This window comes from Buteo buteo, chromosome 12 (genome assembly GCF_964188355.1).
Source record: "Buteo buteo chromosome 12, bButBut1.hap1.1, whole genome shotgun sequence".
In the NCBI taxonomy this organism is placed as follows: Eukaryota; Metazoa; Chordata; class Aves; order Accipitriformes; family Accipitridae; genus Buteo; species Buteo buteo.
Window position 1 is genome coordinate 26464919 of NC_134182.1, and position 13024 is coordinate 26477942.

General features: G+C 41.9%; 1 protein-coding gene across 7 annotated transcripts in view; it reads left to right on the forward strand.

Moving 5' to 3' along the window:
- Positions 1–13024, forward strand: part of RASGRP3 (RAS guanyl releasing protein 3) — a 65341-nt gene that overhangs the window by 50454 nt on the left and 1863 nt on the right. For 6 of the 7 annotated variants that reach the window (XM_075043133.1, XM_075043140.1, XM_075043135.1 and 3 more), the window contains 5 exons: positions 3195–3311; positions 5605–5720; positions 6522–6669; positions 10155–10191; positions 12644–12769. In XM_075043133.1, the coding sequence (XP_074899234.1) occupies positions 3195–3311; positions 5605–5720; positions 6522–6669; positions 10155–10191; positions 12644–12769 (544 nt within the window). The remainder of the gene's footprint in view (positions 1–3194; positions 3312–5604; positions 5721–6521; positions 6670–10154; positions 10192–12643; positions 12770–13024) is intronic. The other variant, XM_075043139.1, reaches the window with a different exon arrangement.

Sequence of the window (13024 nt, forward strand, 5' to 3'; positions counted from 1 at the left end):
AGGAAGCAGAACCCCTTAATTTCCAAGTATAGGGCTTCTCTGGGTTTCAAGATAGTTCATCACCCTTGGACACCAGTTTGAGGACTATGTGTGTGTGCTTTCAGTGGTGGATGATGAACAGTGGTAAGGAAGCTATTGAATAGTCAACACTAATTCAGTTTGAACACCTGTAATTTCATTAGAGTCTCCCGTCTTTGTCAGATATGACTTGACAACAACAGGTCCCATTTATCGCAGTCATTCTGGCTCCCTCTTGCTCCCATTACTGCCAGCAAAGCTGATTTGTTACAGCTTTGTGTTGTGGAAGGACTAATGGCTCACTGTTCTAAGTGAAGAAAATTACCACATTGTTGCTTTGATCTCCAGCCTGAGCTTTAAGAAGGACAAAAAGTGATATAAACAGTGCTGTGAACTTTAACACTACCCAGCAATTGTGAGAGACTTCTGCATAACGATCAATGAATAACCAGTGACATTGAGCTGTTGCAGCACCCTGATGGGTAGAAAGCTACAGCTGAATCGACAGAAGCCAGACCATTTGAGCCATACTTCTCATTGATGGAGTGCCAAAGTACACAAGATATTTTAGAGGGGAAAATTTTTAGAGGTAGAGCTTTTGTATATGGAAAAATTTGTCAAAGGCAACATGATAGCGTAGTTATATCATTCCAACTGCTCCCTGATTTATTGTTGTATGGGTACAACTCCCATGCAGGTGTACTGTGGAGGAAGTGCCTCAGGCTGCTGCAGTCGTTTTCGAGGCAAAAGTGGAGCTGATATGCTAGCATACGAGCCTGCTGTCAACAGGGACTTGAGCAAGACTTTCATTCTGCTAAAACTGGGAGGAGACTCTTCAATCAATGTAGTAGCCTAAAAAATACTGAAGACTGACCACCAGTTGTAGTAGAGCATCTCCCTGTCACACTGGGTTTTCCCTGAGCATTGGGAGTTTTTGCAAGTACAGCTATTGGCTAGATGACAAGTTTGCCTGGTGCAGTGATGCCACTGAAGACACACATATATTTTTTTTGCTTTTGAGTAGATTTTATTTCAACACCGAAATATGCAGATGTTTGCATCCATCTGAGAATGCTTTTTCAGTCTACAATACCATTACCCCTGTGCTAGTGAAACAGTCAGGAGATACAAGCTGAATCACAAATAGTGTGACGAGATACAGTGTTTCTGAATGTTCAGTAAATTCAGCTAGGTAGTCTCTGGACACTGGTTAGTACCTTTCCTCATAGCAAGCATTTCAAATACATAAATAAAATTATGATTGTTCATACAAGTCTATGAGTGAAATAGAAGGAACCAACATTTCCCTTTGGCTAGTGGGAACTAACATGAAGTTTTCATTGCAACTTGTCAAAAAAACCATAAAAATTGAATAAGGCTTCAAATGAAATAGCCCAGAAGAAAGAGGAAGGCTTCAGTGGATCCTGTCTCTTTCTGCCATTTTGCACTCAGACCAGCAGGAGTCAAAAGCCCTCTGTGAGGTCTTGGTAGTCTAGCACCACTCTGACACTTTGATACTGATGCTTTGAGTCCCTTCAGTCTAAGATTTTTTTAAGAGAGGCATATTTCAAATTTCTTCTCTGACCATAGCTGTAAGAATATCACAATACTGGCATGTTACACGTTATCACAATATGTCATCTTTAAAAGGTTGCTACATTTCTACATATTTTTAGAGCACAACCACTTGCCAGCATGTTGATCTATCACTGTGTGGTGACATTAATTTTAGGATTAAAACACTCTGTAAGTGCTTTTGGCATATAGAGCTGGATGTCCAGGTTCACTGTATTTCTTGTTGAAATTGAATTCTGTGGATATAGGGATTTTTTTCTTCCCAAACTTACTTGTGCAGATGTGTATGATGAGTCAAGAGCCGTTGAGGAACTGACAAAAGCTGTTCTGACAATTGAATAAGAAAAAGCCAAATTAATAAAGCAACCCACTGACATAGCCTTTTTTTTTTTCGTACCAAACACAGTAGAGTGTGATCTTGTTACCATTTTTCATCTCAATGGCAAAGTCTACAACACCTTTGTTATACACAATAATAACTATAACATCTTTCCATGGCTTAATTATGTCCCTCTCAACTCACACCAATTTAAAGGGAGACGGATGAGACCCAGGTTTCTTGCTCATCAGCTAATACAGGGGCCTTCCGAGGTTGTGGGCCATCTCCTTTCTGATCAAAACAATGCTGAATTTTTTTCTGCCTGACACTGCTTCACCTGCTAGATGTCCAGTGGCAGATACAGGAGAAGGCCGGTATGTCTTGTAGCTTTTTTCATGCTAACTGCTGATTTTTGAAGCCTTACCTGAAACTGTGTTCAGGTTTGTTCTGTATTTTCTACTTGAACAAGCTGAGCTGCTTGCCAGAGCTTCTCCCAAAGCACTGTAGTGGTGTGGAAGGAGTCGGGCTGCATGCTCTGTGCATCAAGTGAGCTGTCAGCTACCATTTCATCAAGACCAAGCTGTTTTCAAAATAAAATAGTCTGGCTGGTGTTGTCTGCAGAGCAAGTCAAAGCTTAAGCCCTTTCTGCTCAGGCTGCCTAAATGTATTAAGCTGTGCATCCTGGCCCATCTCAGTTGGAAACTGGTGGGATTGCTGAGCACATTTCTGCCCCCACTTCTGCATCCTACTCTATGCTTGGTGCTGCACAGAGCAGGAGTGTTAACTTATTCAGGCTGCTGCAGTCCCTCTTGTGGCTCCTGGGCACGGTCCCTCCATCAGGGAGTTGGGGCAAGGGTGCACTGTGGTGGAGAGTTCCTCAGGGGCTTTACTGGGAAGAAGAAAAGCAGGTTTCTGGAGTTACCTATTTCTGATGCCGGCTGTGTCCCGAGACCCTCCTTCCTTCCCTCTTCCTCCAAGTCTCATTGCCGTTGAACCCTCTAAAGATGGCAGTGAGGAAAGTCTGCCTTGGTTTGCTTCTGAGCTCGCTGGGCACTCCTGCTGCCAGTGTAGCTGCAAGGTGCCACAGAGAGCCCAAATGAAGCTGTTAGTGGAGGCTAGCAATCCTTTAAAACCTTGTCTGATGTTTTGCTAAGCACGTTTTAACAGCATGGCGACTCCAGGAGTTTGTGGTTGTAGCTCCGACATATAGAGCTGCTTTTAACAGGAAATTCAACATCCTAATTCAGATTTGAAAATCTTTGTGTTCTGATCCATCTCTCAGCAGCCTACCTCCCCAACAACCCCTAACAAGCCAGTAGTGCCACTGGAGTGGGCATCTGGAGTGGTACCAAAACCTGACCCTACAGTCATTAACAAGCATATACGAAAGCTGGTGGATGTAAGTATTTGGAAGAATATACTGGTCAAAGAGAATAATAGCTTTGATATTGTCATCATTATAATTAATTTCAAGCTTTTCAAGATATTGTTATGATTGGGATGAATTTCAGACACCCAATAACAAATTTGAGCCTTTATTGATATGTCCAGAAATATTTATTTTATTCCTGCAATCAGCGATGGGATTAGTAAGCAGGTTTCTGGATGCAAAGGAGCAAACTTTCAGGAGCATCCAAAGCCTAGCTGCTGTTCAATAGATTTTATTAACAAATATAAAATCAGAGGGCAAAGTCGAGTTTTTGCAGCTCTAGCCACCCAGTTCATGTCCGGTAACAGACAGCTGGAAACAAAAATACTCAGAATCAAGGACTCACACATTACTAGGTCCAGAGGAGTTTTCCGGAAACCCTACTTCTGGTTTTCAGCTTGCTGTCATTTGACTGTCCAGAGTATATTATGTATGGTAAAGATAGCACTGTCTTCATAACACTTTAAAAATGTGGGCATGAGGTCATGGGGAGTTATAGCTGGGATCTTCCAGCTTCAGTTTGGAAGGTGATGTGTTAGGTAACGCAGGCAAAACTAAACACTGCCAGGTTCCTTTAGAGAGACTGAGCCCTGTTGTGTTGGTGTGTAAGGGAGTTTTAGTGATGTGGGCAGCATGCAGAGGAACCAGGAACGTGTTGTAGATAATGAAGCAAGATTTCCTTCTGCTTTTTACAAATTAATAACTAAGTCTGGGAGGAACTATTAAACTCTGACCTTGCCTGTGTTACAGGTCATTAATTGGGGTTATGTTGTTAAGATAACTTACGCAAAGTCTTCAGTTCTCTCCCTCAGCCTTCAAATATATCTTCTGGTTTATTTTTTGTACATGCTCTTTTTAAAAAAAAAAATAAAATTTTGCTCTTAATGTGGGATGCCAGAACTGCACATGCTGTTCCTCTATTGCTTTTCTCAGTGCCATATGTGTTGATAAAAATCGCTCCCCATCCAAACCTCTCTTTGATAGCTTGTTTAAATAGGAAGTCTGTCGCAACTCCTTAATCTTTCCAGAATGTGCTGGGGGGGGGGGTTGTTCGTGTTCCTGTGGGTGGGAGAGATGCAGTCTCTCATTCCATAATTTTGGCCTGGTTCAGGATATATGATCTTGAGTTTGACAGGATTAAAACATGGCTCGGAGCTATAATGGATACAGCTTACCAAGAGGCCCACACCACTCTCTACAACTGTCTTTGTTTTGCCAATCTTTGTCATTTACTAGCTGCTTTGAGTTGTGCTTTAAGGCATTGTTTATATTACTAAGTGTTGAATACTACTTGGGTTTGCGTATTGGTTCCTCCTTGATGATGTATTTTTGAGATCTGCCAGTCATCAGTTATAGGTCATTTGACAGGTGCTTAGAAATTGGCTTCATCATGTTCTCGTTAAAATAAGGACACTGCAAACACCTTTCAGAGGTCTCAGTATATTAAATTCTTGTCTTTGTCAACCAAATGTTAATCTAATGAGAGAGTTTGTACTTCAATATGTGTCTTTCAGATAGCCATGTGGACTCTGACACTCATGTTTTTCCCATCAGCATCACACATAGCTTTAATGCCCCTTGCACATCTCTGCAATCAGTAAGGCAGAATATAGTAATTCCTTAGCAGCTAAGGAGGGCTTCCATCACTTTATGCAACCTTTTAAATTTGATCCCATGTCTGTTTTTACTTAATGGTGAGCTGGAGTGAGTTGTTGGGAGGGAATGGTTGTTAGATACAAAGTGCTCGTGTGTGACGTGGATGTCAAAGTATTAATAAATGAATCAAATAGAAACAGTACTGTGGCAGAACACAGGTGACCAACTAAAAGAGAAGTGAAGCCAAAAACATCTGAAATACTCATGGGAAAGCTGCTGTTGGGTTGTTTGTGTTTTATTTCTTTTTTTGTGATTAAAAAGAATACTTAATGAAGCAAAGGGAATATGTCACGGGGCAGAATTTTAGTGACACTTCCAATAAAGAAGAAAAATAAAGCAAGACTAATTATGTCTGAAGAGGTGTGGAGGACCATCACTAGATAATTACTGAGGTCAAGTTTTCTTCAAAAATTAGCCATTTTTTCCCCAACAGTCCAATAAATATGCATATTGAAGTACCAAGTAGGAATAAAGGGAATAAAACAAGGCAGCAAAGCATCTGATTAGTAATGTTGAACATTAAGTTACATGTAATTATAAAGTTGAAAAGCTGGTATAGATTCAGGATAGGCTGATATTAGGACAATAATTTCTTTCTTTTTCCCAGTCTGTCTTTAGGAATTATGATCATGACCATGATGGCTATATTTCTCAGGAAGACTTTGAAAGTATAGCTGCCAACTTCCCCTTTTTGGACTCTTTCTGTGTGCTGGACAAAGACCAGTAAGTTTGGAGATTTCTTTGTGTATTTTTTTTCTTTTCCTCAATTTAAAAACTCATGAAAACCAAGTATTGAAGAAACAGTGTCTCCCAAGCTTCTTGTGTCTGACATCTTGCTTAAGGAACTGAAGATCACTGAAGGCTGAGTTCTGTTCTCATTTAACTTTTTATGCTGTAGTTGGTTCTATAAGTCCACCCAGGTTGGAGTCCTGTGTTACCTGGTACTTTAAAAATCATTTATGTAAAAGCTTAATGAGGAATCCCTGCTGGGACTGAGTCAAAACCCCTACAGTCCCATCAAATTACAGTGGAGATGCTGTATCCAGACCAGGCATCAGCCTGATGAAACAAGTAAGTTGTGTGCGGGACAGGGGAAATTAGTGTATATAGCAGAGAGAGGGTAACAGATATTCTAGGAAGTATATATAATATGTATTTCCTAGCCAGTTGGGCTTGATAATTCTTGTTGTTCAGAATCTCTTTGGCTGTCAAGGCTGGTGGTCAGCCGGGGGCATAACTGCTTGGTCTGTGTGAGCAGTAGGTCCAGAACCTTCACTTAATGGCCTGGTCTGTGCTCTGTTACCATTAACAGGTGAGAAACCAAGGTCCGTGCTGTGAGTCCAGTGTTTGCTGTTTAATGAAGGATAAGAACCACAAGGACTCTAATTTTTTTTCTGCCAGATATGTTGCAGCCCTTTCAAAGAATGCATTTTGTGTGCTACATGCTTTTTGCAGTGAGAAAATCCTGCATTGTTCAGTGCTGTGCGCGGTGACAGATCTACTCTACTTTTTTTTCCTGAACAGAGATGGTCTTATAAGCAAAGAAGAAATGATGGCTTACTTTCTGAGAGCTAAATCACAGTTCCAGTGTAAAATGGGACCAGGGTTTATTCATAACTTTCAGGAGATGACATATCTTAAACCAACTTTCTGCGAGCACTGTGCAGGATTTGTAAGTATGTTTTTAATAATAGTATATCTCAAACACAATTTTTTACCCTTTAACATAGACAGGATGAAACTGGCTCCATGCATTGCTAAAGTCTTGGCCAAATATCTCATTGCATTCAGCAGCACAAAACATTTACTCATGTTGTAGCTCTGCTATCCAGTTTTGTTTTAGTGGTTCCTGAATACTGGCATTTGTAAGAATTACTGTTGCGGGGGGGGAATAAAATTATGTTAGCTAAAGGATATTAGAGTCTATATGAATGGCTTTAGTTGGTTTATCTTAAGTTCTTTAATTTGGCTTGATTTCCCATGTAAACAAGCTCAAGGGAAAATGGGTGTCTGGAACAGAGGATGTAGATGAAGCAAAAGCTGTTCTTTCTCAGGAAATTGCACATGGCAACATAGCTATGTTCATAATTCTCTGAATGGCCATAACAGCCTTAATCCTTTCTCTATTGAATTAACAGATCTTCTAATTTGATCAAGAAATCAAAAGTGCTTCCAGCAGTTCTGTGCAATAAGAATTTTTAAAATTTATTTGTTGGGTTTTTTTTTTAATTTGCTTTTTCTCTCAGCCATAACTCACCAGATGCCACTTATTAGAGTGCTCTGTACATAGCTAGGAAATGATTGGTTTTGTGAATACTTACGGTGCTTGTAAACCTCCTCCAACTTTTCCACTTCAGACCAAGTATAGTAAAGAAAATGGAATTACTCTGATTTAAAAGTTACTTTAATGCACACACTCTGCTGAAATCAAATGTCCACATTTAGACAGCTAAAGCAATAAGGGCAGAAGGCCATGTCCTCTGCTTACGTGTGGCCCACATACAGGGTGTAAACTCAGACCATCATCCCTGCTCTCCAGTGCAGATCTGCCTCTGCTATCAGCAGCAAGATCTCCAGCTTCTACTACGTGAACTTTTCCACTAAGTAATGTTTCTTCGTGGTTGAAAGTAACAATAACAGCACTGCTAAGTTGAAAAACGTGCCTCCTTTCAGTCCAGCTCTGGTGTTCCTGCTCTTGTCCATGCTCCCATCTTCAGCTCGCTTCTGTTGCGACACGTCAGTCTTGTTCAGATGCTCATGGTCCCTATCATAACTACTGATCAAGGCCATGGGGAAGAAGGAATTCCACCTATTTCCGCTAGAACTGCAAAAACCTTGGAGGCGACATGGTCAATGGTGATTCAGGACCGTGCTGGTGGGCTCTTGAGCTGACAGCTCCAGCAGAGTGATGGGGCAGGGGCAGTCACTGGCCTGAGCCTATTGTTTCAGGCTGCCTGCAGCCTCAGGAAGACGTCATTGCGTTCGTGACACTCAGTTCATGTTTGGAAGGCTTCCATAGCAAAGCAGAGCCCAAGGACTGTCCTACAATGTCCTCTCTGCCAGATATTTTTCTCCTGCATCAATTTGCTACTTGGCCATTGTTGGATTTTTCACGTCTCCCTGATTACATCCAGTGCAGAAATTCAAACGAGTAAGGGGTTGTACAGGAAATGGAAATAAGGTCATTTTTCCTGTCAACTCACTGAAGTCATTGGCATTGTCCTGTGGATGAGTTGGGCTGATAGGACAGGAACCAATTACAAAATCTGCTGTGTATTTGTTCTGCATTTCAGTGCTGCTCATCCACGGGTGGAAACCTAATTTCAAACTGATGCACTGCTTCACAGTCAAAATAATGTGCATCAACAGTGCAGCAGGATGAATTGACATGACAGTGCAATGCACGCAGTATTCAATAAAATATCCATTATTAAAACAATACGAACTTTGAAGGTCAAGCTAAAACCTAATGCCATTAAGCAGCATGAAATTTATACACCCATGGCCAGTTACATTTCCATCCCATAGCTTGAGTTGCACTGTGTAGGAGGGTAGGTGACCAGCCATCCTGCCGAGCTTTATAATCTGAATTTGCATAGATTCTCTTACCTTGGAGCTGGCTCAAGCCAGCTTTGCAGCAAAGCTGTGTTAGACACATTCAAAGCTTTAGGTGAGAATTCATGACATGGCACTTCAGCTAAGCTTTCATGGCTGTGTGTAACCACAACAGTGATGCCAAATTTGAGTAGGAAGAAGGTACAGAGCTAAGAAGGTGAGGCAAAAGCTCTGCAGTGGGAACAGATTAGAGCTTAAATGAAAGATATAACAATCTATGTCTCTTACAGTGATCCTGTCAAAGAGACCTTAGAAAAAAAGTCATTGCTGCTCTTTCAAGGAGGGGCTGGAGGGCTCCACTGTCACTGCTTGACCACAGCAACTGCATTTGCTGTGCATATATGTACACAGCATTAGCAGGAAAAGAGCAAGCAGCAGGCTTTTTGTGGACCCTTCTTCCACTGTTGTCCCTTCTGTTTTTTTATTCACTGTTCTTCCACCTTGTCTAATCTATTTTGCTTTCTCCAAGCCCTCATTTTTCCTTGCAAAGTCTTTTGTGCAGTGTATAGGATTTTTCCCCCAGAATCTTCTTATTCTGTTTATTTTAGTCTTTCTTTTGCATGCTGAATGTTGTCCAGCTCTTCCTTTTGAACATTTCTTTAATGACCATATTCACCCCTTGCACACTGTGCATGGATTCTTATAAATATGGTGAGGAACCACGCTCACCCTCCCTGGTCATGTTTTGACTGAGTTCAGGATAAATAAACAACGGAGTCCCAGATTTTTTTACTTTAATGCTGGAGCTAGAAAAACTTTCCCTTCCTCTCTCTGCCTCTCAGAGTGAAAATGGTTGTTTTTATAATGCCATGGCTGTAGATACAGTGCTTCTGAGTGTATAGATAACAATTTGCTAGGGAATTTTCCTACTTCCAAGCAATCCTGCTCATGTTGCAGTGAAAGCTTCCCAAAAGTGGGACCACACACACTGCCTTCTGGAAGTTTAAGATTTGGTTGTCATGTGCATCACCAAGAACAGCTTCTGGGAGGAGGCAAAGATGGAATTTAGTGGCTTTTCTCCCCCTTCCAGTCTTCAACCTTTTTTTTAATGGAAAGAAGTGGACAAAACAGATAGCTGTGGCTAAGTGTGCTAGGGACCAGTATGGGAAGCAAGAACCTAATTTTTATCCCCAGTGGTGTTTTCTACTGCTGTGTTTGAATGGCATGGGTCATTCAAGTATCTGGAGAATGGATGTACACTGGAAATTCCCCTGCAGATAACATTAAGTGAGCCTAGAAGCAGAATGTGCTCTGCTGGTTTCAGTAAGCTTGATATGATGCCAATTCTTCACCCGTTCCTGGAAGCAAATGTCATCTGTGTCTCCTCTTCTCTGGTCATCCCACTGTAAGTAGTAGAAAAAAGGGGGAAGCCACACAAGTCTTATCACAATTAGAGGGGGAAGTCTGCCTAACAGGAAGGGTGTTAAGAGCAGTTGTATCCTGTTTGTGCTTTTGTAGCCATTGGTACTTCCTCATTGTGACCTTGTTTTCCTTCCGGCTTTCTTTTCTGATTCCTTGACGTTCTTTTGTCTTTCTTTGCAGCTCTGGGGTATAATCAAACAAGGCTACAAATGCAAAGGTAAATAAACATTGCATGGATTTTTCAAGCTATAGGTGGTGGGGTTTAGCACAAGTAGGTCAACTGTATTTTTTACTAAAATGGCATCTGTTCATGTAAATTTTGCTTCTATACTTGGTACTGTCCATGAACAGCAAGTGCTGGTATGCTATGAAGTCTCACTGCATTAGGGGATATAGCACTCAGTAGGAACACACAGGTTCTGTGAGCTAAAGGTCCAAAGCAGCCACTGACTCTGTGAGGTGTCACTTTCTACTAGCAAAGACCTTGCATCTTGGAAAACTAAGTGTCCTCATCCTAACACCAAGATGTCCTGAAATATATCTTCTGAAACTTGGGGTCAGGAAAAGGTCTGCTGGCAATGCTGTCTGCATGCCTGTAGTGAAGCCTAACTGGCCTTGCAATGCAATAGTGGCTGAGCTAGAAATAGAGAAATACTTAATTCCTAGACTGCCCAGCAGATCTCATTTCAAGATCTTCTCCAGACATTCAACTTAAAAAAATACTAGACCTCTTACAGCCCCCTCTGTTGCTTTCATAAAATGTTTAATTTCTTATGCAGTACTTATACCATATTGAGCAGGTCAGACCAAGAATGACATTGTAGTGGTCCTCATTGGCTTTAAAGTCCTGGACCTATTTATTTCTTCAGCAGCTCAGCTCTGGCTGAAGGGGACTGTTGATTTGCACAGTTGTAGTTACATCCCAGTTATTCACAGGGGAACATTCATGCTGGGGCTTCATAGTTCTATTTATATGCACTCTTCTCCCTTAGTCTTATACTGGCTTCCAGGAGAAGGGTGAAGAATTGGCAGTATTGTTTTTTAGGATACACCTTATTCCTGCCTCCCTCTGCACCCATGAACATCTCTTCCTTAGAGACGGGTGGGGAAAATGTCCATGACTAAACCATAGTATGTAATTCAGCTATTCCTGATTACTGTCATTTGAGCAGCTACAGAAGGGCTAGTTGTGGTCTATACTTTTTCTGGTAGGATGAGGGAAGGAAGACAGGGTTTTGTCACAGCAGCCCTGTAAACTCAATTTAAGATCTGAAAGCTGAGCTCTCTCCTACATCATTGCTTGTAACAGTGACCCAGTGGAGAAAGTGCAAAAGTGGTTCTGTAGAGTCAAAATCACAGGCAATGGAGCATGACAGTAAGAGAGCAGAGCTGCTCACTCAGATCTTAAAGTGGTCAACGAGTGTAATTAGTGCCTGCCCTTTGTTGCAGCAGCTACCAGCTGCTCCATATGCCAGCATCACTAGAGTGCTGCACCTGTTATGGATGATTTCTGCCTTTGAGCACAGAGTTGTCATGTTCTGTTTTGAATCTCTGACACTGCTAGCAGAGGGAGGGAGGGAGGGAGTTAATCTGTTCAGGTCTGCTGCTTAACCCAGCACTGTGTATAATGAGGTAAAGCTAGACTGTGTGGTCTACAAGTGATGAAAGAGGTTCTCCACTGCCAAGAGGAATCTTTATTGTATTGGGGGGGGCGGAGGGGGCAGAAATTACCTTTAGGGCAGACAAAACCACAGCTGGGCAGGTACTTCTGTGTTAGTTGTATGAACAAGGTGATGGGAGAGACCAGAACTCTCACCCATCATGCTAGAGCTGCTGCCCTGAGCAGAATAATTCTTTTAGCAGAGAGTTATAAACACAATGTTTGACAATGGCTCACCTAGAACAAAATGATAGGTAATGGAGCAGCAACAGAGAAACAAGGGAGATGGAAATTTTCAAACAAGGGCAAGGGACACAGAGGAGAGAGAGCTGAGTTTGAGGCACACACCCTCCACCCTTTGGCCCGCCCTTTCTGGCAGATAAGATCTGTACTGCAGTCACACTTCAGATAAATGTATCTAGTGATGCAAAGCCCAGCAGAGGCTAGGTGTGCAGGCTCTCAGCCAGTTTCATCCAGGTGGATGATACATGTCTACAGAGCTTACTCTGTGCTGATGTTGCTTGCTGAGCTACTTAGACTAGTTTTAATCCACAGTGGTCTACACTGACCTCCAGCTGTCCTTCCAGAGGCTCAGAGTATGGATGCTCCAGTGTGTTTACTACAATGGGCTCAGCTGGGTCAAATAAAAAAAAAACCCCACACAACCCAAACTTTTTTTGGAGACTCAGGCAGTGGAGCAGAAGCTTTATGCACACAGGATCATACCACTAATTCCAGGTCTCTTCCTTGAGACTAATTTCTGATGAAACTATCATTCCCCCTCTTCCCTTCTGCTGCCAGATTTCTATTAATGGCTGCCATGGAAATGATCCATTTTTTGTAATGCCCTTCACACCAAATGATCCATTTCTGTAACTCCCTTCACACCTTCTGTCAAAGTACTTGTTCCTTCAAAGTCCCTCTTGGTATCTGTCTGCTAATAACCCTGAGGGATTACCAGATAGCTGTGGCTTTCCATTTGGTGACTTAACAATTTCTTTCTTTACAGATTGTGGTGCCAACTGTCACAAGCAATGCAGAGACCTGCTTGTGCTGGCATGCAGGAAATTTTCCAGAGGGACCTCAGTAGGCAGCAACCATGGTTCTCTGCCTAGCAGTCCCTCTCTGCCCCCAGGTGAGAGCACTTTTGTTCCTATTTTAAACCATTTCTGGAATCCTCTCTAATGGCCAATGTCCTTACTGCCATTTTTAATTTTTCCTTTTTATCAATGCACAGAGCAGCACATGTACTTTCCACTGCACTGTGGTTTGTGTTCAGTGCTCAGATTACAACATGCCTTTCTGCAGTGATGGCCTTCGTCTCTGCCTGAGGCTCCCTATCCTCTATACTGGCACCTCTATCTCAGCTGAAAAGAAATAAAATTATAAT